The sequence below is a fragment of the Acipenser ruthenus genome, chromosome 27, assembly GCF_902713425.1.
Source record: "Acipenser ruthenus chromosome 27, fAciRut3.2 maternal haplotype, whole genome shotgun sequence".
NCBI classification, from domain to species: domain Eukaryota; kingdom Metazoa; phylum Chordata; class Actinopteri; order Acipenseriformes; family Acipenseridae; genus Acipenser; species Acipenser ruthenus.
Window position 1 is genome coordinate 14,588,193 of NC_081215.1, and position 25,426 is coordinate 14,613,618.

Here is a 25,426-nt window from a genome sequence, read left to right on the forward strand (position 1 = left end):
AAATACTGAGTTCAAGGCATGTGATTTCATACAAACGCCAGGTGCTCAGTGTTTGGTATTTGAGTTGAGTTAAATTTGCCCAAATGAATTGATTAAGAATCATGCCCCGCTTGAGTAATGAAGATCGCCTGGTTGCTATCGGCATGATTGAAGGCAGGCTGTCTGTGTGAGAAGTTGCCTGGAGAATGAGATGTTCTGCTTCAACAATCAGCAGACTAGTCCAGAGAAACCAGGAAACCAGCTCTGTAAGGGACAGGCCACGTCCTGGAAGGCAGAGGGTCACCACACCGGCCCAGGACCGTCAAATCCGACCGCTACATTTGCGTAATCATTTTCAGACTGCAGTGGCTACAGCACGAGAAATTCCAGGAAGAAAATACCAGCGCGTCAGCAGAATGACTGTAGCTCGCTGTCTGCATGAAAATGATTTGCATGCTCGGAGGCCTTTCAGGGGTAACATGTTGACAGCTGAGAGACGAAATCGTTGTCTTCTGTGGACCAGAGAACATCTGAGGTGGAGGCAGAGAGAGTGGTGGAGTGCTTTATTCACTGATGAATGCCGTTTTGCCCTTGACAGACCTGATGGAAGAACGTGTGTGGAGACGTCGTGGTGAGCATTATGCTGACTGTTGCGTTGTTCAAGCCAACCGGTGGAAGAACACCTTTGGTGCAGATTGAGGGCAACCTTACTGCTCAGCGATACATTGACGCTGTCCTTTAGGCAACAGTTTTTCCGTTCCTGCAAGCCAATCCGGAAGTGTCAATTTTCCAGCAGGACAATGGAACACCACAGTGTTGCTAGGATTAGAATTGCACGACTTAAAAGAAAACAATGTTGTGGTCTTGCCGTGGCCAGCTTTTTCTCCTGACGTCAGTCCAATAGAACATCCGTGGGACCAAATCGCCAGTGCCATCCACAGGAGACAACCGTGACCAGCCAACTTCAGCTGGCTGCAGCTGCACAGGAAGTGGCAGAACATCTCACAGCAGTCTATCCAGAGGCTGCTCAGGTCTATGTGTCAACACTGCCAGGATTGTGTTAATGCTAAATGATTTCATACCTGATACTAACTTTGTAATGTTTTCATTTTGACAGTGTGTCACGTTTCATACTGAAAACTTATGTTTCCTTGATCTGTATTTTTGTGATTCTGTGATTGTTTGATATCTATGTTTAAAATATTTGATTAAATCCATTAGACACGAGTGTTGTGTTTCTTTTGTGCATCAGTATATATTAACAACAATATTTTATATTACATATGTAAATAGAAACATGGGTCCCTAAAGCTCTCTGATGTGTGCTATTCCGCTTCCTCAGGCCTGCTGCTATTTATAGAAATGCCAGCATGCACAGCCTTCAAAACCTAGGCAACAGCAGGACTGCACCTGAATACATGGGCTGCACCAATAACAAGACAGGACTCCAGGCTCTCGGGGAACTCAGTGCAGAGAGCTCACTCAGTTACTACTGCGAGAACACGGGGCCGCTGCAAATCACTCCTCATCTCATTCACTTCCACAGCTAATCCACAGAGCTTTTATCAAACATATTACTAACACATTTTAGATTACATTTCATAAAGAGGGAATCCTGAAACCTTAAAAAAAAAATTATTTATTTTAGCGCAGGTGCAAAATAACCCCTTCACATGAACCCTCCCTGTCACTTGGTTTTGTGTGTTGTGCACAATACGTGCAATCTACAGTATTTCAGTACTGCGGTACAGCATGCTACATAGTACAGTGTTACACATTTTCAGCAAATTGTTCAGATAACTTACATTTTAAAACAATATGTGAACATTAAAAAATGTATGTTTGTCCCAGCACTTGTACATCTTTATTGTTCTTCTATGTAGAGTGCATTCATGAGTAGAAAGATGATGGATTACTGCAGTCATGACAGAATCTTGACCTGAAAAAAGTGCCATTTTTGTAGACCTGCCACTGAATAAAAGCTATATGCTTAATTATCTCATTGAATGATGCTGGAACATGTTAGCTGGGGGGATGTAATGCCCCACCCTACTGCTAAAACGTATTTTACCAAACCAAAATGTCTATATTAAAAAAAAAAAAAAAGAGGAGAGACTGTCTTGATAACAATAAACAGACAGAACACAAAAGAATGACAATGACGATGGGACACTGCAGTATCTATGGAGTTTACTGTACCAGGCACTCTGCTTCAGCTATGTGTTAACAGTGAACTTCTGCATGATCATCTGTGGTTATAGTAACTGCTCCTCAAACTGCTAAGCTCAGCAGTGTCTTCAGTTAACAGACAAAGAAACAGGTCTACATATACTTTAATGAAGTTTCAAATGATTGAACAGCAATAATGAGCATCTGGGTCTGTAAACTCAAGTGTTCTTTTCTGCTTTATTAATCCCCAAGCCTTTCCAAATTCTAAGGAGTTCTCATTCAAAATGTGGACCTTGATGCACGGATCGTGTGAACATGATAGCTGCCCTAAATTTGATATCTGACATGATCGCTGACCTCTTTACCTAATTTTTATCATACACTCTTTGCCTTCTCTAGACCTTTTGGATTGCACTAGTACAAAAATCAAATAAATGTTTTTTTCCCCCCACGCAGGGCAATAAAATAAAATTGTCAGCCACATAGCCCTCTTCCCTAAGCACTATGGTACCGAGCCTTCCAGTTCCCTACCTTCCCCTCTTTAGTTCTAACCACTGGGCCACGCTGCCTAAAATGAATGCACCGAGTAGATTATGAAGGCCAGGTCTGTTTTTCTCTCTGGAATAAAGCACCACCACCCCTAATGTCTCCAATGTACTTGCTTCCGTTCACAAAAACAAGAGCCAGTTAATACAGGAGGAAAATCCCATTCATGAAAAAGTAATCCAGAAGCTTCTTTCCCAGCAGCCCCTGTTCCATTGAGGAAATGGAGCGGCAGCAGCAGGGCCTTTATCCCATGATGCCGCTGAGCCCATTCAGGCATATTGCTGAAGACAGCAGAGAGTGTGCTGCTGCTGATGGAGTCAGAGAGGGAGACAGCGGGCAGAAAGCTTTGACACACACAGATATGTAAGCAAAAAGGGCTGAAATGCAAAGATGGGGAATAAAACCAAGAAGGAAAGGGACAAAGACAGGGAGCAAGAGCCAGGGACATAGTGAGAGGAGTTTGTGGGGGGGGGGGGGGGGGAGGGGGGGGACTGCCTGCCTTTTTCTCCTTGCAGCCCCTCTTTCTCCCCCCTCTCTTCCCCAGGGGAGTGGCTGCATTGTGAAAGAAAAGGCTTCGACGTAAATGGCACTCAACCCCTAGTGAGGCGGCATGGAGCGATCCTAATCTCCTCTCGCATTCGCTCACCAAATTTTCCATGACGATCAAAATATCCGAGGGTTTTTTTATTATACACACACGCAATTATCACATGCGTATTGACTGAATGAATGACGTACTCAAATGCCCTGGTAGGATTCGCATTGAAATTAAATGCAGTGTGGAACACAGTGGGTTCGCGTAGTTCAGTGGTTAGAGAATGCACTGGGCTGCAGTGTGGAAGACATTGGGTTTCACAGCACAAAGTTGTATTAAAAAATAATTAAATCAATCTATAGCTTTACAGACCTACTGCCAACCACCCGATTAAGTAGCTTTTTAGAAAATAAATAAATGGCTAAACTGTTACACATAAAATAGTTTAAAGGTTTTTGTAATTGTAGACTAGTGTATATAGAAGTGAGAAGGACCAGATATATCTATAGATATAGATATATACATTTGTTATGTTAAATATTCCTCCTAGAGCTGGCCGTCAAACTTTACTGGGCTACTGTAGACAAAGGCAATGTAACAGTATTGTTGCATTCATTTAAATATGTTTGTTACTGTGTGTGACTGAGGGTTTATGAATTAACATTATATGTGTATTTGTGTAGTCTATATTTGTGCTTTGAGGGTTACTGTTACAGGTTGGTTTTTTTTAAATGCGGGATTTCTGCAGGTTAGAGTTTTCAGGAGCTTGGGCGACTCCCTAGAAATCTACAGGAGTTTTTCTAGCAACAGAATGTTGTCCGACATGCAAAATATAATGGTAAAACGTCGGGCAATGAGTATTGCACCCCCTGCACCTGCTTCGCTGCTCATATTAAACACCTTGGTAACCTTGAATTGATAATTGTCCACTCTATAAAAATAGGCAAGAGAATTTAGAAAGTAAGGTGTTCCATTTGTGCAGTGGCACCCCAAATGTTATTATGCAGAGTGACTGTGTGGGACATTGTTTTTCATTTTACCGCAAATCATGTGTTTCTACAAGTAGTCACCCACACAGTCATTCTGCATTGGTAGTAAATGGATAACATTGCATTTATTGAAACATCTTGCTTATTAGAATCTTATACCTATTTTTGAAGATGGAACATCTTTTCAGGGGTACCAATGTGGTTCCTCCTCTAAACACCCGTCTCCACACAGAACAGTAACCCTCTATATTATTAAACAGATTGTCCAACAAGCACACCTGATTAAAAGAACTTCACCTATAAATAGGTTTTTAAATGAATCAGCTGGGCTAACCAATTATTACGATCTAAATATGGACATAATGGAGTTAAGGGTGTCTGTTTCTATAAATCCTTCCATCTTTTAATAAACATCAGAGAAACATTAAAAAAAACAGAAAGAGCACAACCATGCAGAAACAGCACGGACACACAGCCACCAAGAAACAGCACAACCACACACAACTACCAAGAAAAAGCACAGCAACCAAGAAACAGCACAACCACACACAACTACCAAGAAACAGCACAGCCACACACAGCCACCAAGAAACAGCACAGCCACACACAACTACCAAAAAACAGCACAACCACACACAACTACCAAGAAAAAGCACAGCAACCAAGAAACAGCACAGCCACACACAGCCACCAAGAAACAGCACAGCCACACACAACAACCAAGAAACAGCACAACCACACACAGCAACCAAGAAAAAGCACAGCAACCAAGAAACAGCACAGACACACAGCAACCAAGAAACAGCACAGCCACACACAGCCACCAAGAAACAGCACAACCACACACAGCAACCAAGAAAAAGCACAGCAACCAAGAAACAGCACAGACACACAGAACTACCAAGAAACAGCACAGCCACACACAGCCACCAAGAAACAGCACAACCACACACAGCAACCAAGAAAAAGCACAGCCACACACAGCCACCAAGAAACAGCACAGCCACACACAGCAACCAAGAAACAGCACAACCACACACAGCAACCAAGAAACAGCAGACACACACAACTACCAAGAAACAGCACAGCCACACACAGCCACCAAGAAACAGCACAGCCACACAGCCACCAAGAAACAGCACAACCACACACAGCCACCAAGAAACAGCACAACCACACACAGCAACCAAGAAAAAGCACAGCAACCAAGAAACAGCACAGACACACACAACTACCAAGAAACAGCACAGCCACACAGCCACCAAGAAACAGCACAGCCACACACAACTACCAAGAAAAAGCACAGCAACCAAGAAACAGCACAGCCACCAAGAAACAGCAGCCACACACAGCCACCAAGAAACAGCACAACCACACACAGCCACCAAGAAACAGCAGACACACACAACTACCAAGAAACAGCACAACCACACACAGCCACCAAGAAACAGCACAACCACACACAGCAACCAAGAAACAGCACAACCACACACAGCAACCAAGAAACAGCAGCCACACACAACTACCAAGAAACAGCCCAGCCACACACAGCCACCAAGAAACAGCCCAGCCACACACAGCCACCAAGAAACAGCCCAGCCACACACAGCCACCAAGAAACAGCACAACCACACACAACTACCAAGAAACAGCACAGACACACACAACTACCAAGAAACAGCACAGCCACACAGCCACCAAGAAACAGCACAACCACACACAACTACCAAGAAAAAGCACAGCAACCAAGAAACAGCAGACACACACAGCCACCAAGAAACAGCACAGCCACACAGCCACCAAGAAACAGCACAGCCACACACAGCCACCAAGAAACAGCACAGCCACACACAGCAACCAAGAAAAAGCACAGCAACCAAGAAACAGCACAGACACACACAACTACCAAGAAACAGCACAGCCACACAGCCACCAAGAAACAGCACAACCACACACAACTACCAAGAAAAAGCACAGCAACCAAGAAACAGCAGACACACACAACTACCAAGAAACAGCACAGCCACACACAGCCACCAAGAAACAGCACAGCCACACACAGCCACCAAGAAACAGCACAGCCACACACAGCCACCAAGAAACAGCACAACCACACACAACTACCAAGAAAAAGCACAGCAACCAAGAAACAGCAGACACACACAACTACCAAGAAACAGCACAGCCACACAGCCACCAAGAAACAGCACAGCCACACACAGCCACCAAGAAACAGCACAGCCACACACAGCCAACAAGAAACAGCACAACCACACACAGCCACCAAGAAACAGCACAACCACACACAGCAACCAAGAAACAGCAGACACACACAACTACCAAGAAACAGCACAGCCACACAGCCACCAAGAAACAGCACAACCACACACAGCCACCAAGAAACAGCACAGCCACCAAGAAACAGCACAGCCACACACAGCCACCAAGAAACAGCACAACCACACACAACTACCAAGAAAAAGCACAGCAACCAAGAAACAGCAGACACACACAACTACCAAGAAACAGCACAGCCACACAGCCACCAAGAAACAGCACAGCCACCAAGAAACAGCACAGCCACACACAGCCACCAAGAAACAGCACAACCACACACAGCAACCAAGAAACAGCACAACCACACACAGCAACCAAGAAAAAGCACAGCAACCAAGAAACAGCAGACACACACAACTACCAAGAAACAGCACAGCCACACACAGCCACCAAGAAACAGCACAGCCACACACAGCCACCAAGAAACAGCACAACCACACACAGCAACCAAGAAACAGCAGACACACACAACTACCAAGAAACAGCACAGCCACACAGCCACCAAGAAACAGCACAACCACACACAGCCACCAAGAAACAGCACAGCCACCAAGAAACAGCATAGCCACACACAGCCACCAAGAAACAGCACAACCACACACAACTACCAAGAAAAAGCACAGCAACCAAGAAACAGCACAGCCACACACAGCCACCAAGAAACAGCACAGCCACACACAGCCACCAAGAAACAGCACAACCACACACAACTACCAAGAAAAAGCACAGCAACCAAGAAACAGCAGACACACACAACTACCAAGAAACAGCACAGCCACCAAGAAACAGCACAACCACACACAGCCACCAAGAAACAGCACAGCCACACACAACTACCAAGAAAAAGCACAGCAACCAAGAAACAGCAGACACACACAACCACCAAGAAACAGCACAGCCACACACAGCCACCAAGAAACAGCACAGCCACACACAGCCACCAAGAAACAGCACAACCACACACAGCAACCAAGAAACAGCACAACCACACACAGCCACCAAGAAACAGCACAGCCACACACAGCCACCAAGAAACAGCACAGCCACACACAGCCACCAAGAAACAGCACAGCCACACACAGCCACCAAGAAACAGCACAGCCACACACAGCCACCAAGAAACAGCACAACCACACACAGCCACCAAGAAACAGCACAACCACACACAGCCACCAAGAAACAGCACAGCAACACAGCCACCAAGAAACAGCACAACCACACACAGCAACCAAGAAACAGCACAACCACACACAGCCACCAAGAAACAGCACAGCCACACACAGCCACCAAGAAACAGCACAGCCACACACAGCCACCAAGAAACAGCACAGCCACACACAGCCACCAAGAAACAGCACAGCCACACACAGCCACCAAGAAACAGCACAACCACACACAGCCACCAAGAAACAGCACAACCACAAAGAAACACACACACACACAAAGAAACACACACACACACAAAGAAACACACACACACACACAAAGAAACACACACACACACAAAGAAACACACACACACAAAGAAACACACACACACAAAGAAACACACACACACACACAAAGAAAAACACACACACACACAAAGAAAAACACACACACACACACACACACACATTTGAATAATGTAGCCAGCAAAGAATCTGCAGACTGACAAACACCCTGCCCTGTTCAATTCACAAATTTATCTGAGAAGTGGGTTAGGGTTGCATTAAAACCAGGATGACTAACAACAGTCGCTAGTTCTGCCACTGTATCACTGGTACATGGTTTGTTTAAAATACATGCATTGGTTTATTTTTTAAAAAGCAAATTTATAGGACAGATTAAATCAGGGCTTGATTTTTAAGCAAAACAAAAGTAGCCCGTACTGCACTACAGGTGAACAGGTTGAAAAGTTCTTTAATTCACATAATTCAATTTTGTTAGCGATATAGTTGTTAGAGGGGATCTAGAGAACACTCGGGTGTTTATTACACTACATGTCACAATATCAGCTTCACCCCGCTTTGAGTTCAGAGCTGCCCACAGCAACGGCAAGGGTTAAAAATGATTACTTACATCAATGTGTCATAATGAGAAAATGGTTCATTTTTTGTGGTATAAACGGAAGAAACAATGGCTCTTGGTGGGTAACTGAAAAAATGAGTTTGTGAGTAAAGACATTACCAACTTTGAACTGTCGTCCTCCATGCGTATGTCTTCCCTCACTCATGGATTATTTATTTAATCTACATTAAAAATAAAATATACAAATGGGAAATGACTAGAGTACTGTATATAAATGTAAATGGTGAATTGTACGTATGCATGTATGTATGTATGTATGTATGTATGTATGTATATGTATGCATGCAGAGTGAGTGAGTGAGTGAGTGAGTGAGTGAGTGAGTGAGTGAGTGAGTATGTATGTGACCCAGAGCTCCCTGGAGATGCAGTGCCATCTCCTTCCCCAGCAGCCCTGTGTCACTGAGGATAAACAGGTGGCTCAACGCCTTCCTTTCAACCGAGCTAAAAATAACCTGGGCTCATTTGCATCAGCCCGAGTGCTGGATGGCACACAAATGCCATGTAGTCACATCACGACACCTGCTGTTACAGGACCCTCGCCGCCCAGAGCTAGCAAACTACCGCAATCCAGGCAGCCAACGTGCCTTTCAAAAGGGTCATGTTCGCATGAGACCCAGGACCGAGAAAAGAGAGAGAACAACCTAGCGTTCCCTTTCAAGTATGAAATTTAACCATTACCTAATGGGATAGAATACCCAAGCCATCGCAAGGACTTGCAGCACCGGCAGATGTGATAAAACGGAAGACAACTGCCTTTAGCATTCTGGCAGAGGACCAATGAGGATCCATGGCATATATTCCACAGTACAGTGAGGGAGAACCCTCATGCAGTGTATATGCTGCAAGGTTACTCTGCTGTCAACATAATATGCTAGTGTCCTAACCGGGCACAGCATATGGAAATTTCTCTCCCTGTCAGACTGGAAAGGAGGTGGATGGAAGGCCTGACTGGTTGATATGGAAAGCAGAAATGCTTTAAGGGAGAAAATCATGATTAGTGCGGAGAGTAACCTTAGTTCTATTTTCCGCAAAAAATAAAACAGGCTTTCGCTGTTAAAAATGCTTGCATTTCACCTACATGTTTAGCGGAGGTAATAGTAAGCAAGAAAACTGTCTTTAATGACAGGAATTTCAGCTGTGCTGAATGTAGAGGTTCAAATGGTGGTTTTGTAAGTACATCCAGCACTACATCAAGTCACCAGCAAGGGACCAGGTCCTTTTCTAGGGGGTCTTAACCTTCGAGCACCCTTCAAAAACTGTCCCGCCAGGAAGCGTGCTCCTAGGAGACCGAGTCAATTTAATATGGCAAGGTGAGATAGCTGCCAGGTAGACCTCAAGCATGGAGGGAGAGTTCCCTTCATCATAAAGGTCCGGCAAAAATTGCAGTATATCTGCCATGGGACAAGTCGTGGGGTCCAGTTCACGTGACTGAGACCACATCAGGAATACACCCCATTTATAGCCATACAGGGAGTGTGTAGACACTGCTCTGGCATTCTGAAGTGTCTCAAGGACTTTGTCAGATAACCCGAGGCGGCTCATAATATATCTCCACTCAGGGGCCAGACCAAATGCTGCAGAGCTGTTGGATCTGGGTGCCAGTCCCCCGCGTCGGGCCAGCAGCTCCCACGGCAGACCGACAGGAGCGGTGACAGTGACGAGAACCATGTTCTCCTGGGTTTTCGGGTGCAAAATTGTCAAGCAACAATCGAATCTGATTTTGTTTACTCTGTAATACACAAACTGTTGATTACTATTAAAGAGGCTCTCTTTGGTACTAAAAATCATTGTTTATAATTCCTGTTGCGTGGATTGGCTTCCCCCAGTAGCACATGACATGGCTTGCAGAGCTCAGCAGCAGACACGTGACCCATATCGAAGGTGTTTCTTTTAGATTATTCTTAAAAGTCAGAGTAATGGATTTGTTTATGAAGGACATGAAAGAAAAACTAATTCCATGAACAAAAGCTCACAGAATTTAAGGGATCATTTGTTGTTATTGTGGACAAAGAAAACAAGTTTTGTAAAACACAGATTTTATATCTCAATTCCATTTGCTCGTGTTAAGTTTGTAATAAAATCACACATTTACGAGATAGTACTTCAGTTCATTTGATTTTCAGATAATCTATTTATCTTTGTATCTTTTACACAAATATATTATATATTTAATTGTACAGTCCTCTGTGTAGGTTCATGATGAATTCCAGGCTGACTGGGAAAAAAAAACAAAAAAAAAACACTGCTTTAATATTGTATCTAGTTGGTGCATATACTAAGCTAGGGAAAGGAAAAGCGTTCCACTTCTTTTGGGCTGGGTCGGATCAGGTAAGTACTTGTTGGTTCGTGGTCGGGTTTGGTTGACTAATTTGGACCCGTGAAGACCTCTACTCCCAAGCTGCTCCAAACAGTGCCCCAACCTAGGTTGGAAGCATCTGTAGTCACCCCCTTTCTCGTGACACAGCCCAGAGCTGTGCCCAAGCACAGATGAGCTGGTTGTTTCCACCACGAGAGCGCCTCCATACACAGGTGACAAGACACTAAGTAAGCGGTGGCGTTCTAAGACAAGGTCCTGGACCCCGTGGTTGAACCAGGCTATAATATAATACATATATATATGAACCCGGTCAGACAAACCAGGATAAGAGAGAAAAGAACCTCAACGGGCACAAGCCTGGAGTTAAATGGCCAAGAGCTTGTGAGAAAACTGCATGGGACACAGTAAACACAGATCTCTGTGTTGCATTGGAAAGATTAAGTGGAACAGTTGAAAAGAAGCTGGATAAATTTGGGGACATCATCTACGCATATGGAAGTGAGAGGTTTGGAGTTGAAAAAAGGAAGAAAAAAGTACAAACTATTCCTGGAAAGTCTAGACGGCAGCAGGAGATTGAACGCTTAGTTAGAGAAAGGAGACATCTGAGGAATCAATGGAGAAGAGCAGAACAAAGTCAGAAGGAGGGACTCAATCTCTTACAAAGGGTCATAAAATATAAGCTTGCAACATTGCGCAGAGCTGAGTGCCTACGGAAACGCTACAAAAAGAAGGAGTGTGCTAGAGCTAACTTTTATAAAGACCCATTCAAATTTGTAAAGAAGTTATTCACCAGTGAGAAGAATGGCACACTAAAAGCATCTAAGGTTGAGCTGGAGAGATATTTGGAGGAAACACATACAGATTCAAAAAGGCAGGAGCCTATGTCAATTCCGTCAGACATCCCACCTATCAATCCACCAGAATACCAAATGGAGGACTGTGCACCTAAGTGGAAAGAAATAGAGCAAGCTGTGAAAAAAGCAAGGGCTTCATCATCTCCAGGGCCTAATGGAGTTCCGTACAGAGTGTACAAGAGTGCTTCAGGAGTTCTACGAATTCTGTGGAAATTGATGAAAGTGGCATGGGAAAAACAGGTTGTACCAAGAGCATGGCGCCGAGCAGGTGGAGTCTTTATACCTAAAGAAAAAGATTCTACAAGCATCAGTCAGTTTCGTCCCATTTCCCTATTAAACGTAGAAGGCAAGATTTTCTTCAGCATTATTGCTCAGAGATTGTCAACTTACCTATTAAAGAACTGCTTCATTGACACTTCAATACAAAAAGCGGGCATTCCAGGTTTCCCAGGATGCTTAGAACACATCAATGTGATCTGGCAACAAATTCAATCAGCTAAAAAGGAGAGGAAGGAGCTCCATGTGACATTCATGGATTTGGCTAATGCATATGGTTCAGTGCCACATGAACTACTTTGGGCAGCATTTGATTTTTTCAGTGTACCGATGACAATAACAAATTTAGTGAAAGCCTACTTTGGAGATTTGCAATTCAGTTTTTCAACTTCAGAATTTAGCACTACATGGCAATGCCTAGAGGTTGGAATAATGGCAGGATGCACCATTTCTCCACTGGCTTTTACCATGGCAATGGAAGTAATCATTAGGGCATCAAAATGGGTAGTAGGAGGAGAGCGCTTGGCTTCTGGAATGCGACTACCACCAATTCGAGCATACATGGATGACATGACAACCATGACTACAACAGTAGCCTGCACTAATCGATTATTGGGCAAATTAACCAATAACATTGAATGGGCACGAATGCAATTCAAGCCCACTAAATCAAGGAGCATCTCTATAATTAAAGGCAAAGTAGTAGATAAAACATTCTTCATTAATGGTGAGGCAATACCAACAGTGTCTGAGAAGCCAGTGAAGAGTCTTGGGAGATGGTACGACGGGGATCTAAAGGACACAGTTCGTGTGGGAGAAGTTAGACAACAAGCAGTGGAAGGGTTGAAGAGCATAGACAGCTGCGCTCTACCAGGTAAACTAAAACTCTGGTGCTTTCAGTTTGGTCTACTGCCGAGGTTGCTGTGGCCACTGACTGTGTACGAGGTTTCTTTGACAACAGTAGAGAAGCTGGAAGCTTTAATCAGTTCATACATCAGGAAATGGTTGGGAGTTCCACGCTGCCTCAGCAGAGTGGGACTTTATGGTAAAGGAATACTGCAGCTACCAGTCTCTGCTCTAACCGAGGAGTTTAAGTGCGCCAAGGTCAGACTGGAAATGACATTAGTAGAGTCACGGGATAAATGCGTAAGGGAGGCAGCACCTGTGTTGAAAACTGGAAGAAAGTGGGCGGCAAAGAAAGCTGTGGAAGATGCAAAGGCTGCCCTTCGAATTGGTGATATCATGGGGCAAGTTCAGCATGGAAGAGGGGGTCTTGGTTTCAGTTCAGCTCCTCCTACATGGCACAAGGCAGCCCCAGCTCAAAGGAGGAAGCTGGTAGTCAACGAGGTGCAAAAGCAGGAGGAGAGGATGAGGTGTATAAAGGCCATTTCCCAGGCCAAGCAGGGAGAATGGATGAGATGGGAGAGTGTGGAACAACGCAAGATTGGCTGGCAAGACCTATGGTCAATGGAACAGAGCAGGATCAGTTTCCTCATCAGGTCAACATATGATATTCTCCCATCACCACAGAACCTAAACCTCTGGGTAGGAGAGGATCCCTCATGTCCTTTGTGTTCATCACCTGCAACATTAAGGCACATTTTGACAGGATGTAAGGTGGCTCTTAGCCAAGGACGGTTTACTTGGCGCCATGACCAGGTGCTGCGATGTTTGGCCTTAGCATTGGAAGACAAGCGTAACATGACCAATAAGTTGTCACCTGTTCCATCAAAACATTACACACAAAAGACAACATTCCTCCGCCCAGGAGAGCAACCACCAAGAAAAGGTGTTAAAACCAATCCTCGCCCAGGACAACTGGAAGCTGCTAGAGACTGGGAAATGCTGGCAGATGTTGGTCAACGGCTTATTTTTCCACCTGAGATTGCCACCACTAACCTTCGACAAGATATTGTCTTGTGGTCTGGATCAGCACGCCTTGTTCACCTGGTAGAGTTAACAGTGCCATGGGAGGATGCTGTAGATGAGGCGTATGAGAGGAAGAAACTGCGGTATGCTCAACTAGCCACTGAAGCGGAACAGCGAGGATGGAGAGTTCGGGTTTACCCAGTGGAAGTGGGTTTCTCAGAGACGTCGGATTCAGTGGCCAAGAGTTGTGTCGCACAGTGAAGAACTTATCTGAAGCAGCAGAGAGGTGCAGCAACTGGCTGTGGTTGAGACGGAAAGATTCTGGCTGGGGATCTCAAGCACAATAGAAAGAAAGAAATGCTGATGTACAGGTAAGTAAGCTGGGCTGAGTTGAGTGGGGGACGGGGGGGGGGGGTGATGCTGGGACGCCAGAATCACCGTCGAGCCCTCTTGAGGTGTCGTGGGCTAGTCGACGAAACACTGAGGATGGAAGGTGCCCACTTGAAAACCCCAGAGATGTACCCTACTTAGCTCAATCCAGACAGTTGTCATGCTGATGCGCTGGGGAGGCCGCACTTTGGTTGATCCCCGGAGCCAGCATCGCAGCCGTTGTGTGTGCTGATGCGCCAGGGAGGCAAAATAAGCTGATCCCTGGAGCCAGCATTACACTTCAGCCATTAACACCAGACTGAAGGATATCTACATCATCATATGGAAGGAAACGTAAATGGATGGAGACACAGATGGATCACATTAGTTTACTGTAAAGCTACGTCTTAGTTGGTGCTTATCTTGGCGAGAGCCGAGTTCAAATCAGCATGAAGTTTTAACATCTACTCTCGTGTAATGGAAATCATATATATATATATATATATTATATATATATATATATATATATATATATATATATAGTGCCTTGCAAAAGTATTCAGACCCCTGACCAATTCTCTCGTATTACTGAATTACAAATGGTACACTGAAAATCTGTTTGATATTTTATTTTAAAACACTGAAACTCAAAATCAATTATTGTAAGGTGACATTGGTTTTATGTTGGGAAATATTTTTAAGAAAAATAAAAAAATTAATATCTTGCTTGCATAAGTATTAAACCCCTGTGCTGTGGAAGCTCCCAGTTTACACCGATGAAAGAAATTGCCCTAACGAGGACACAATTACCTTACCATTGGCCTCCACCTGTGAACCATTAAAGTTGCTGTCATATTTTCTGGATAGAAACCCCACTGTTGAAGGATCATTGGTCAGGCTGTGAATCTGAAGGAAAATGAAGACCAAACAGCATTCTACAGAAGTTAGAGATAAAGTAATACAAATGCATAGATTAGGGAAAGGGTACAAAATAATATCCAAGTGTTTGGATATCCCAGTGAGCACAGTTGGATCAATAATCAGGAAGTGGAAGCTGCATCACGCCACCCAGGCACTGCCAAGAAAAGGCCGTCCCTCAAAACTCAGCGCTCAAACAAGGAGGGGACTTGTGAGAGAAGCCACAGAGAGGCCAACAATCACTTTGAAGGAGCTACAGAGTTCAGTGGCTGGGAGTGGAGTAATGGTGCACCAGTCAACCATATCAAGAGCTCTGCATAACACTGGCCTGTATGGGAGGGTGGCAAGAAAGAAGCCATTACTCAAAAAGTACCATCTGAAAGCACGTCTGGAGTTTGCCAGAAAGCATAAGAGTGACCCAGCTGCGATGTAGGAAAAGGTTTTATGGTCAGATGAGACCAAGATAGAGCTTTTTGGCCAAAACTCAAAGCGGTATGTGTGGCGCAAACCTAACACTGCCCATGCCTCAAGACACACCATCCCTACAGTGAAGTATGGTGGTGGTAGCATCATGCTGTGGGGATGCTTCTCATCAGCAGGGACTGGGCATCTTGTTAAAATTGAAGAAAGAATGGATGGAGCAAAATACAGGGAAATACTGCAAGAAAGCCTGCTTCAGTCCGCTAAAAACCTGAAGCTTGGGAGGAAATTCACCTTTCAGCAGGACAATGATCCCAAGCACAAGGCCAAAGCAACATTGGAGTGGCTCAAGAACAAAAAGGTGAATGTCCTACAGTGGCCCAGTCAAAGTCCTGATCTCAATCCCATTGAGAATCTATGGCACTATTTGAAAATTGCGGTCCACAAGCGTTGTCCAACCAACCTGAACAACCTGGAGCAAATCTGCCAAGAAGAATGGGCCAAAATCACTCCAACACTGTGTGCAAAGCTGGTAAATACTTACCCCAAAAGACTTAAAGCTGTTATTACAACGAAAGGTGGCTCTGCCAAATATTAATGTGTGGGGGTTGAATACTTATGCAAGCAAGATATTCCAGTTTTTTATTTTTCTTAAAAATATTTCTCAACATAAAACCAAAGTCACCTTAAAATAATTGATTTTGAGTTTCAGTGTTTCAAAATAAAATATCAAACAGAACGAAATTTCAATGTACCATTTGTAATTCAGTAATATGAGAGAATTGGTCAGGGGTCTGAATACTTTTGCAAGGCACTGTATATATATATATATATATATATATATATATATATATATATAATATATAATATATATATATATATATATATATATATATATATATATACACACACACACACACACACACACACACACATATATATACACAGTACTATGCAAAAGTTTTAGGCAGGTGTGAAAAAATGCTGTAAAGTAAAAATGCTTTCAAAAATAGACATGTTAATAGTTTATATTTATCAATTAACAAAATGCAAAGTGAGTGAACAGAAAGAAAAATCTACATCAAATCAATATTTGGTGCGACCACCCTTTGCCTTCAAAACAGCATCAATTCTTCTAGGTACACTTGCACACAGTTTTTGAAGGAACTCAGCAGGTAGGTTGGCCCAAACATCTTGGAGAACTAACCACAGTTCTTCTGTGGATTTAGGCAGCCTCAGTTGCTTCTCTCTCTTCATGTAATCCCAGACCGACTCGATGATGTTGAGATCAGGGCTCTGTGGGGGCCATACCATCACTTCCAGGACTCCTTGTTCTTCTTTACGCTGAAGATAGTTCTTAATGACTTTCGCTGTATGTTTGGGGTCGTTGTCATGCTGCAGAATAAATTTGGGGCCAATCAGATGCCTCCCTGATGGTACTGCATGATGGATAAGTATCTGCCTGTACTTCTCAGCATTGAGGAGACCATTAATTCTGACCAAATCCCCAACTCCATTTGCAGAAATGCAGCCCCAAACTTGCAAGGAACCTCCACCATGCTTCACTGTTGCCTGCAGACACTCATTCGTGTACCGCTCTCCAGCCCTTCGGCGAACAAGCTGCCTTCTGCTACAGCCAAATATTTCAAATTTTGACTCATCAGTCCAGAGCACTTGCTGCCATTTTTCTGCACCCCAGTTCCTGTGTTTTCGTGCATAGTTGAATCACGGCCTTGTTTCCACGTCGGAGGTATGGCTTTTTGGCCGCAAGTCTTCCATGAAGGCCACTTCTGACCAGACTTCTCCGGACAGTAGATGGGTGTACCAGGGTCCCACTGAGCTGATGGCACTGCTGGACATCTTCCGATTGTGAAGGGAAGTAAGCATGATGTGTCTTTCATCTGCTGCAGTAAGTTTCCTTGGCCGACCACTGCGTCTATGGTCCTCAACGTTGCCCGTTTCTTTGTGCTTCTTCAAAAGAGCTTGGACAGCACATCTGGAAACCCCTGTCTGCCTTGAAATTTCTGCCTGGGAGAGACCTTGCTGATGCAGTATAACTACCTTGTGTCTTGTTGCTGTGCTCAGTCTTGCCATGGTGTATGACTTGACAGTGAACTGTCTTCAGCAACCTCACCTTGTTAGCGGAGTTTGGCTGTTCCTCACCCAGTTTTATTCCTCCTATACAGCTGTTTCTGTTTCAGTTAATGATTGTGTTTCAACCTACATATTGAATTGATGATCATTAGCACCAGTTTGGTATAATTGTTTAATCATACACCTGACTATATGCCTACAAAATCCCTGACTTTGTGCAAGTGTACCTAGAAGAATTGATGCTGTTTTGAAGGCAAAGGGTGGTCACACCAAATATGGATTTGATTTAGATTTTTCTTCTGTTCACTCACTTTGCATTTAGTTAATTGATAAATATAATCTATTAACATGTCTATTTTTGAAAGCATTCTTACTTTCCAGCATTTTTTCACACCTGCCTAAAACTTTTGCACAGTACTATATATATATATATATATATATTATATATAATTAGACACACACACACACACACACACAAAGGCATTAGCAAGAATTTAATTTCGACTCCCAAAGATCCGAGCAGCAAGGGAGAGAGCGTGAGCTTAGCCACAACAAGGTACTGAATCCTGGGGAAGGGGCGGGGAGAGCCGCCGGCTTCACACAGGGCACACGGCCCAAAGCTAAGAAGAATTATCACTAAAAAAAGCAAGATTTCAAAATATGTGAATGAATCAATTTAGCTACGTTTTTTATGACAAAGTCAGAGCTTACTCCTTCCTCAGGCAGGCTGAAAGAGAAAATGGCGTCGAGACTTATGGGTCATTCGAATTTATCTCCTGGGGGCAGAGACGATGTCTGACGCAGACGGGCCTTTTTTTTTTTTTTTTTTTTTTTTTTTTTAATTTAGTCGTCGCCAATTATTTTACCCCGATTTTCTCCCCAGTTTAGCATGCCCAATTATTATCTGTATCCTCGGCTCACCGCTCGCAACCCCCGCGCCGACTCGGGAAACGGAGGCTGGAACACGCGTCCTCCGAAACGTGCTCCTGCCAAGCCGTCATTTTTCGCACTGCAGATCCACAGCAATGCCATCAGATCTATAGTGCCGGAGGTCAACACAGATCTGGCGGCTCCGCTGCAGAGCCACAGGCGCCCTATCGGCCACAGGGGTCGCTGATGCGTGGTGAGCCGTGGATTCCCCTGCCGACCTAAGCCCTCCCTACCCGGGCAGCGCTCAGCCAATTGTGCGCCGCCCCCTAGGAACTCCCGGTCACGGTCAGCTGTGACATAGCCTGGATTCGAACCTGCGATCTCCAGGCTATAGGGCACATCCTGCACTCCGCGCGGAGCGCCTTTACTGGATGCGCCACTCGGGAGCCCTTGCAGACGGGGCTCTTAAAAGGAGCAGCTCTGATGTAAGTGCTCAGGTAATTCGGGCTACAAGAGGTTATATCCCATTAGGTAATGGTTACATTTCGTACTTGAAATGGAACCAAAAAGGTATGTAGCATGAAGGCAGGGAACAAACGATGTGTATGAAACACTTCAGTGCAGATCTCCTTGTTCTAATCACGCATTAGGAGACTAGGGGCCAGATTAATAAAACATGTATAGGGATGGATGGGATGACAGTATTTCCCCAGTAACATGTATTAAAGAGTCAGACAGTTCTAATATCCAGCTCCTATACTGCTGTTCAGCCCATGCTGTTCAGTAAGACTGGGTTGATTACCTCAGTCTTGTTTGTGTTACATGTTTTTACATGTCTTTAGGGTCACGTTTAATGAACTGTGGGGGGATCGTAATACTCTTGCCCTTTAACTTTGTAGGACTCCTGCAGTAATTTTATTATTATCGTCCCCAGCTAGGGTAGAAATCTCTTGCTACGGGGATATACTGTAGTGGACATTTCCCATCTAGAGGGAAAACCGCTTATCCAACTGTCATGAAACTCGGTATGAACATTTAGTTTTAACAGATTTTGCAGATGTAAGGGGTGTCTGTCTGCACATCTGTATGTCACTTACATTTTTGTATATATCTGGAGAAGCAATCAATGTGTTCAATGTCAATGTTTTTTGCTAATTCTTTCTCTGTTGTGTACATATTGCTGATTTACATGGTCATCAGCTTCTTCATCACAGCCATGGTGGAGGATGTACGTTAATGACATACTTGTTAACATCACTTCCGCTCTTCATTTTTTTTTGTGTAAAGAGGTGTCTGTCAAAGACCAAGATTACATTGCAGCGCTTAGGAAGGAGGTCAACAGATCTGTGCTGCTGTTTTGAACATTAAAATAGACCCTCTTGTAGGCCCGTCACCAACACCCAAAAAATACCCCAAATTCTCATTTAGTCTGCTGGTTTGTTACAGCCTGTTCCTATATTTGACACGTGACTATGTGAATAATGCCCTTATACTTGAATGCAATCAATGTACTGATGGAGAGCAGTAATCAGACAAACAAAACTAATTTCATGTCTCCAATACATAGTAAATTAAACGGACTTGCTTCATAAAAAACAAACAAACTAAAATGCGCACAGAAGCACTCTATTTAAAAGCAGCTTTTAGATATTTGCAATAAGACTCCAAGCGGTCACCTACAACACCCTTTGAATCCAGGTGCTTATTTTACTCATTTTGGAATGGTCATCCTCAAATTACTTTCAAGTTGTCTTTGGACGAGAATGCCCACGTGCACTGAATCCGTTTCACTTGGTTTTCACCTTTGCCTTGTTCACTGCTTATTTCAGGTTCACTCTTGTTCAGGAAATCAACTCCTGAATATAAAATCAGGAATATTTAAACCTCACAGTAAATCAGGTTCAGAGTTTAGCAGTCATTATTCTAGGGACGGTGCTGCTTAAAAGCAAACAGGCTTTGCAATCTTAAACTTGCTTTAAAAAGAGACAGAGGGGCCTACATTTTCAAGTGGTCTAAGGGATTGAGTCTAAAATACAACTTAAATACAAGTTTAAAAAAAATTAAGAATTGTTCTACATAACAGCTTTAGAATTAGAATAGCTTTAACGTGCTCTGCAACGGCCATCACCTGAAGAGAACTGACTTAGCCTTTCACTGAGAGACCGCCCCTTCGCATGCTGGCTCGGTCAATAATCATCATTTAAAATTGTATATAGCGCAATTCATACCAAGGCATCTTGAAGCACTTCACAAACATTACCTAGAAATAGTCAAACGTCAAATATATAAAAATAAAAGCCTACAGGTGAAGAAACATCTCAGGAAACAGTTGCGTGTTGATTGCTTCCTGACACCCCGATTTCTAAGGGAGCTCCTCTAGCAGGGAACGAATGTTGCATCTGACATCAATGCTGAAATGGAAGGTAAATCAACCGGCATGCAACAAGGATTTCTGGTGCATATTTTGCCATAGTTTTGACCACCGACATCATAGTGCATGTTGAAGACTCAGTGTCTCGGGTTACAAATCAGGAAGCTGGAAATATTTAAATCAAATACTCTGCTAAAGCCAAAATTCTACTCTTAAAACAAAAAGGTAATGTACCTGAACGTGTGTTTTATTACATGATATTTAAGATGAACTCTGCTTACTTAATTTGGCAAACTAATCTTTCCCAGCAGAAGGTAGGGAATGAGAAATGTATGAAAAAGTCTGAGAATTTGGGGTATTATTATTATTATTATTATTAATTATTATTTTGGTTTATTTAGCAGACGCCTTTATCCAAGGCGACTTACAGAGACTATGGTGTGTGAACTATGTATCAGCTGCAGAGTCACTTACAATTACGTCTCACCCAAAAGACAGAGCACAAGGAGGTTAAGTGACTTGCTCAGGGTCACACAATGAGTTAGTGGCTGAGGTGGGATTTGAACTGGGGACCTCCTGGTTACAAGCCTTTTTCTTTAAATCACCTGGACCACACAGCTACACGCAGGATGGCAACATCTCAAAGGATAGAGCCCAATGAACACAATATCCCCAGAAAAAGAAAGAGGCAGTCATGCTGGTGTAACCCAGGAGCGTGATGTACTGGAGATTAAATGAAACTCACTGATCTCATTGGAAACTTGGTCCAGTTTCTCCTGGGTCCTGCTGATGAGAGCGACACACATTCCTCTGCGAGCCAGCTGTGGAGGAAACACCAGCGTTACTGACCAGGCAGAGCCACACAGCACAGGAGAAACAAGCAAATCGCACAGGCATCAAGGTGCTGATGCACACGTTCACAACAACCAAACAAGAGCAGAACTTCAATACAGATAACAAAACAATCCCATACATTTCCCATGCCATGCACATCGACTCATTATAGACAGGGGTTCACATAACTGAACCCCTGATTATAGAGGTCTGAAATGTGTGGTTTTGAAAGAAATATATGTTTTACAAACATGATTTTCATTTACTGCCAAACATGATATCTGTTACTACACAATGTTAACAGAGTTTGCAAGCCTTCCTTTTAGATAGTCTTGCACTTTCATGGTCATTCCACCTGCAGCGTTACAATGTCTCCAACCCTTCAGGGCCTTCTTTCCTGTACAACCAACCAGTTCATTATTCTGTTGACTGACATGATTAACAGCCAGTAAGGTGCTTTGACCAGCGAAGACATTGCCGAGATGAAATGACACGCAAAGTGCAAGTGCAACATATTTCCTGGAAGGCAAGGAAACCGATAACTGTCTGCACATTTCAGACCAGTATAGTGAATAGAACTGCACGACAGGTGAAAAGTACAGTCAATTCTAGGGCTCCTGATTTTCTATTCTTGGGAATGGCACATTCCGTTTTTCAAAATGACCAATTCTGTTTTTTTTCAGTTTTTACCAATTTATTAAGAATTAACAATGTAGCTTGAACATAAACATTTAAAAACAGTCCACTAGTAACAATGTACTGTAGGTCAGTCAACAAATAAAGGTGTTTTGAAAAAACAGCTTATTGCTGAAAATACAATATACAGACTAGTCAAAAACAAGGGGCATTATTACAAAAACATACAATTTTCATAAAAACACAAACTAAATACAATGTTCAGGACACTTCTCTCTCCCATCTGTAGTTTCATCTGCAACACAGTTTCATCTGTGTTTCTCGTATAACCTGGACAGATTCTAATTTTATATATATAGGGGGCCAGATTGGAAAAAAAAGTTAGGAGTAGGCAGGCCAGAGTATTTTTAAGCATAATAAATAATACATAACTTAATGTTCACATATTGAACAAGACTTACACATTTTACCATATGTACTTTAATAACAGAACAGTGTGAACACTTAACAGAGTATCATTACAAACGTTTTAAAATGTATGTGACATTAATAGTATAAGAGATCAGCGCTTCTACTTTTGAGCTTCTACCTACTGTGCCCTCTGGATTCGTATTTCTAAAAGCTCCTTGTTTGGTTTCATATTGTATTCCTTAACTACCTACACATTAATTGCACAATAAACACATTTGCTTTGCGTTTGGTACAGTTGGTAAAATAAATTTATTAGTATTTATTGGTCCACTCATTGTTGAATCTACAATTTTCACCATGTTCTGTTCTTATTACAGTAGCTAGAGAGAGATGTTATAGCAACACAAGTAAAAAAAAAAAAAAAAAAAAAAAAAAAAAAACACCACTAAAAATCACTCGTACATAGTATTAAGGCATCAAATCAAAAATTAGAAATAATAAGTTATAAAACTAAAGGTTTCACCTCAACCACCTTGCCGTTTCCTTGTGTTGAGCGGGTGAGGGGGTAACGGATTTGCGATAACTAAATAAATTAATACATAAATTCAATTAAGTTTTTTTAATCTGGGGGTTGATGGCTGTTTTTTTTTCCCCAGATACTTTTCTGTATATACAACTCGAAAATTATTCCACAGAATAGAACTCACAAAACAGCTAGTTGCTTTTTTGAACAACTCGACTCACACAGCACACAGGCAGCACCGCAACAGAGACATATGGAGCACCATTTGTGCCAAAACTATCCGGCCGTTAGTTTGTTAATTCGTGAATTTGTCAATTTGTTTGTCAATTCGTGAATTGGTCAATTTGTCCAGCAATTCGTCCATAAATTTGTAATCAGAAAATGACTGAATCTCTCTTTGGAGATATTTCAATGCTACCCTTCCAGTCACCCCATTCGACTGCAGTCGACACTGAAAATAAAGTCACTGCTTTCCCAAGGACTCGCAGATCTTCAATATCGACAGCATTTGGAAGTGAAGCATTTAAATATTTACAAAAGGTGTTTGTTCACTAAATGAAAAAAAAAAACATGCACGTTTATCATTATGTGCATATCATACAGAAGAAAGCGAGATTTAAGAAGTTGTGGTAAAACACACTAGTTAAGAATTTTACAAACCACATACAAATTCAACCAGTATGTGCATTTCTACTCAAATCAATGACAAGTATGCATTTTACTTAATTATACTCATCATTAACATTAGCATGTATTCATAAACCTCAGCATTTGAAAGCACCTTCCTTGCTTGAGAGTAACGAACTGAAGCAATGCCCAATTCTGCTGAAACTCTCATAAAATGGGATTTCACATGCTGTGTATCAGGATGCCATAGTTCCTCAACTGTGTTACTCAATATTTGAATGGGATGTGCACTGTATTTAATGATAAATCATATCACGTTACAGCATACCAACAAACCAACCCCACCTTTTCCTTATCAGTTCACGTAGTTATTTTATCCTGGGTTTAGTGCAACATGTAGCTGTACGTTTTAGAAGTCTTACCTCCTCGGCATAGGCTTTTCCAATTCCATCTGTAGCTCCGGTGACAACTAAATACAAACAGAAACAAAAGAGAGTCAGACTTATCCAAGGGGGGGGGGGAGAGAGAGAGCGAGAGAGAGAGAGAGAGAGAGAGAGAGAGAGAGAGAGAGAGATAGAGAGAGAGATAGAGAGAGAGATAGAGAGAGAGATAGAGAGAGAGATAGAGAGAGAGATAGAGATAGAACACTAAGGCTATATCCAAATCCTTCAGGTGAAACCAGGTAACAGCAGCTGCTGTTTCCACTCTACTGCTGAAGACTGCTTTCATTTTGACATTGAAAAACACAAAACATTAGGTACATTAAAACAAAGAAAGTGTGCTTTCTCACAATTACCACCCAGTGTAAACTACTGCCTTTGTCAGTGCAGGCATTTTTAAATGGTTTAATTTATGATAAAGCTAGAGGAGCGATAGAAACATGACGTGTACAAAAGCATTTTAATAAAAAATGTGATACATTAAGTACAATGAATCACTTGAATTAGTAGCAATGTCTTTGCAAATATCTGGAATTTAAATCTGCTATAATTGCGAAGGCCTGACAGTTCATACATTACTTGATATTTGTGTGAAAATGTATTTATTAACAATCCCACAATCATGTTCAGTTTTGCAAGCATAATAGACTAGTGTCTTACTGAATTCTGCCATTCATGGCAAAAACAATGTTTAATACAGTATTTCGCAAACATGTAGCGTGGCACCTTTCATACAAATGACTGCAGTTTCACATTAAGAAGTTTCATTTGGACCAAAGATGGTGCTCTATGTAAAATGGTGCAACAAGCATCACAATTCAGCCCAATTGAATAACTTAACAGAAGTAACTGAAGTTTGGTGTGTCAGGGGGCGTGGCCACGCTTGCTGTATACACATGCTCAATTGAAAACTAGCCTTGATTTATTCATTATGTTACTGAAGTATGTTAAACAGGCAGGCTTGTATAACAT

At 42.7% G+C, this 25,426-nt stretch overlaps 1 protein-coding gene across 1 annotated transcript in view; it reads right to left on the reverse strand.

Annotated features, from left to right (window-relative positions):
* Positions 1-25,426, reverse strand: part of LOC117432394 (very-long-chain 3-oxoacyl-CoA reductase-B-like) — a 68,517-nt gene that overhangs the window by 22,950 nt on the left and 20,141 nt on the right. The window contains exons 2-3 of the mRNA XM_034054273.3: positions 24,437-24,483; positions 21,729-21,804 (exon numbers count right to left, since the gene is read on the reverse strand). Coding sequence (XP_033910164.1) covers positions 21,729-21,804; positions 24,437-24,483 — 123 coding nt within the window. The remainder of the gene's footprint in view (positions 1-21,728; positions 21,805-24,436; positions 24,484-25,426) is intronic.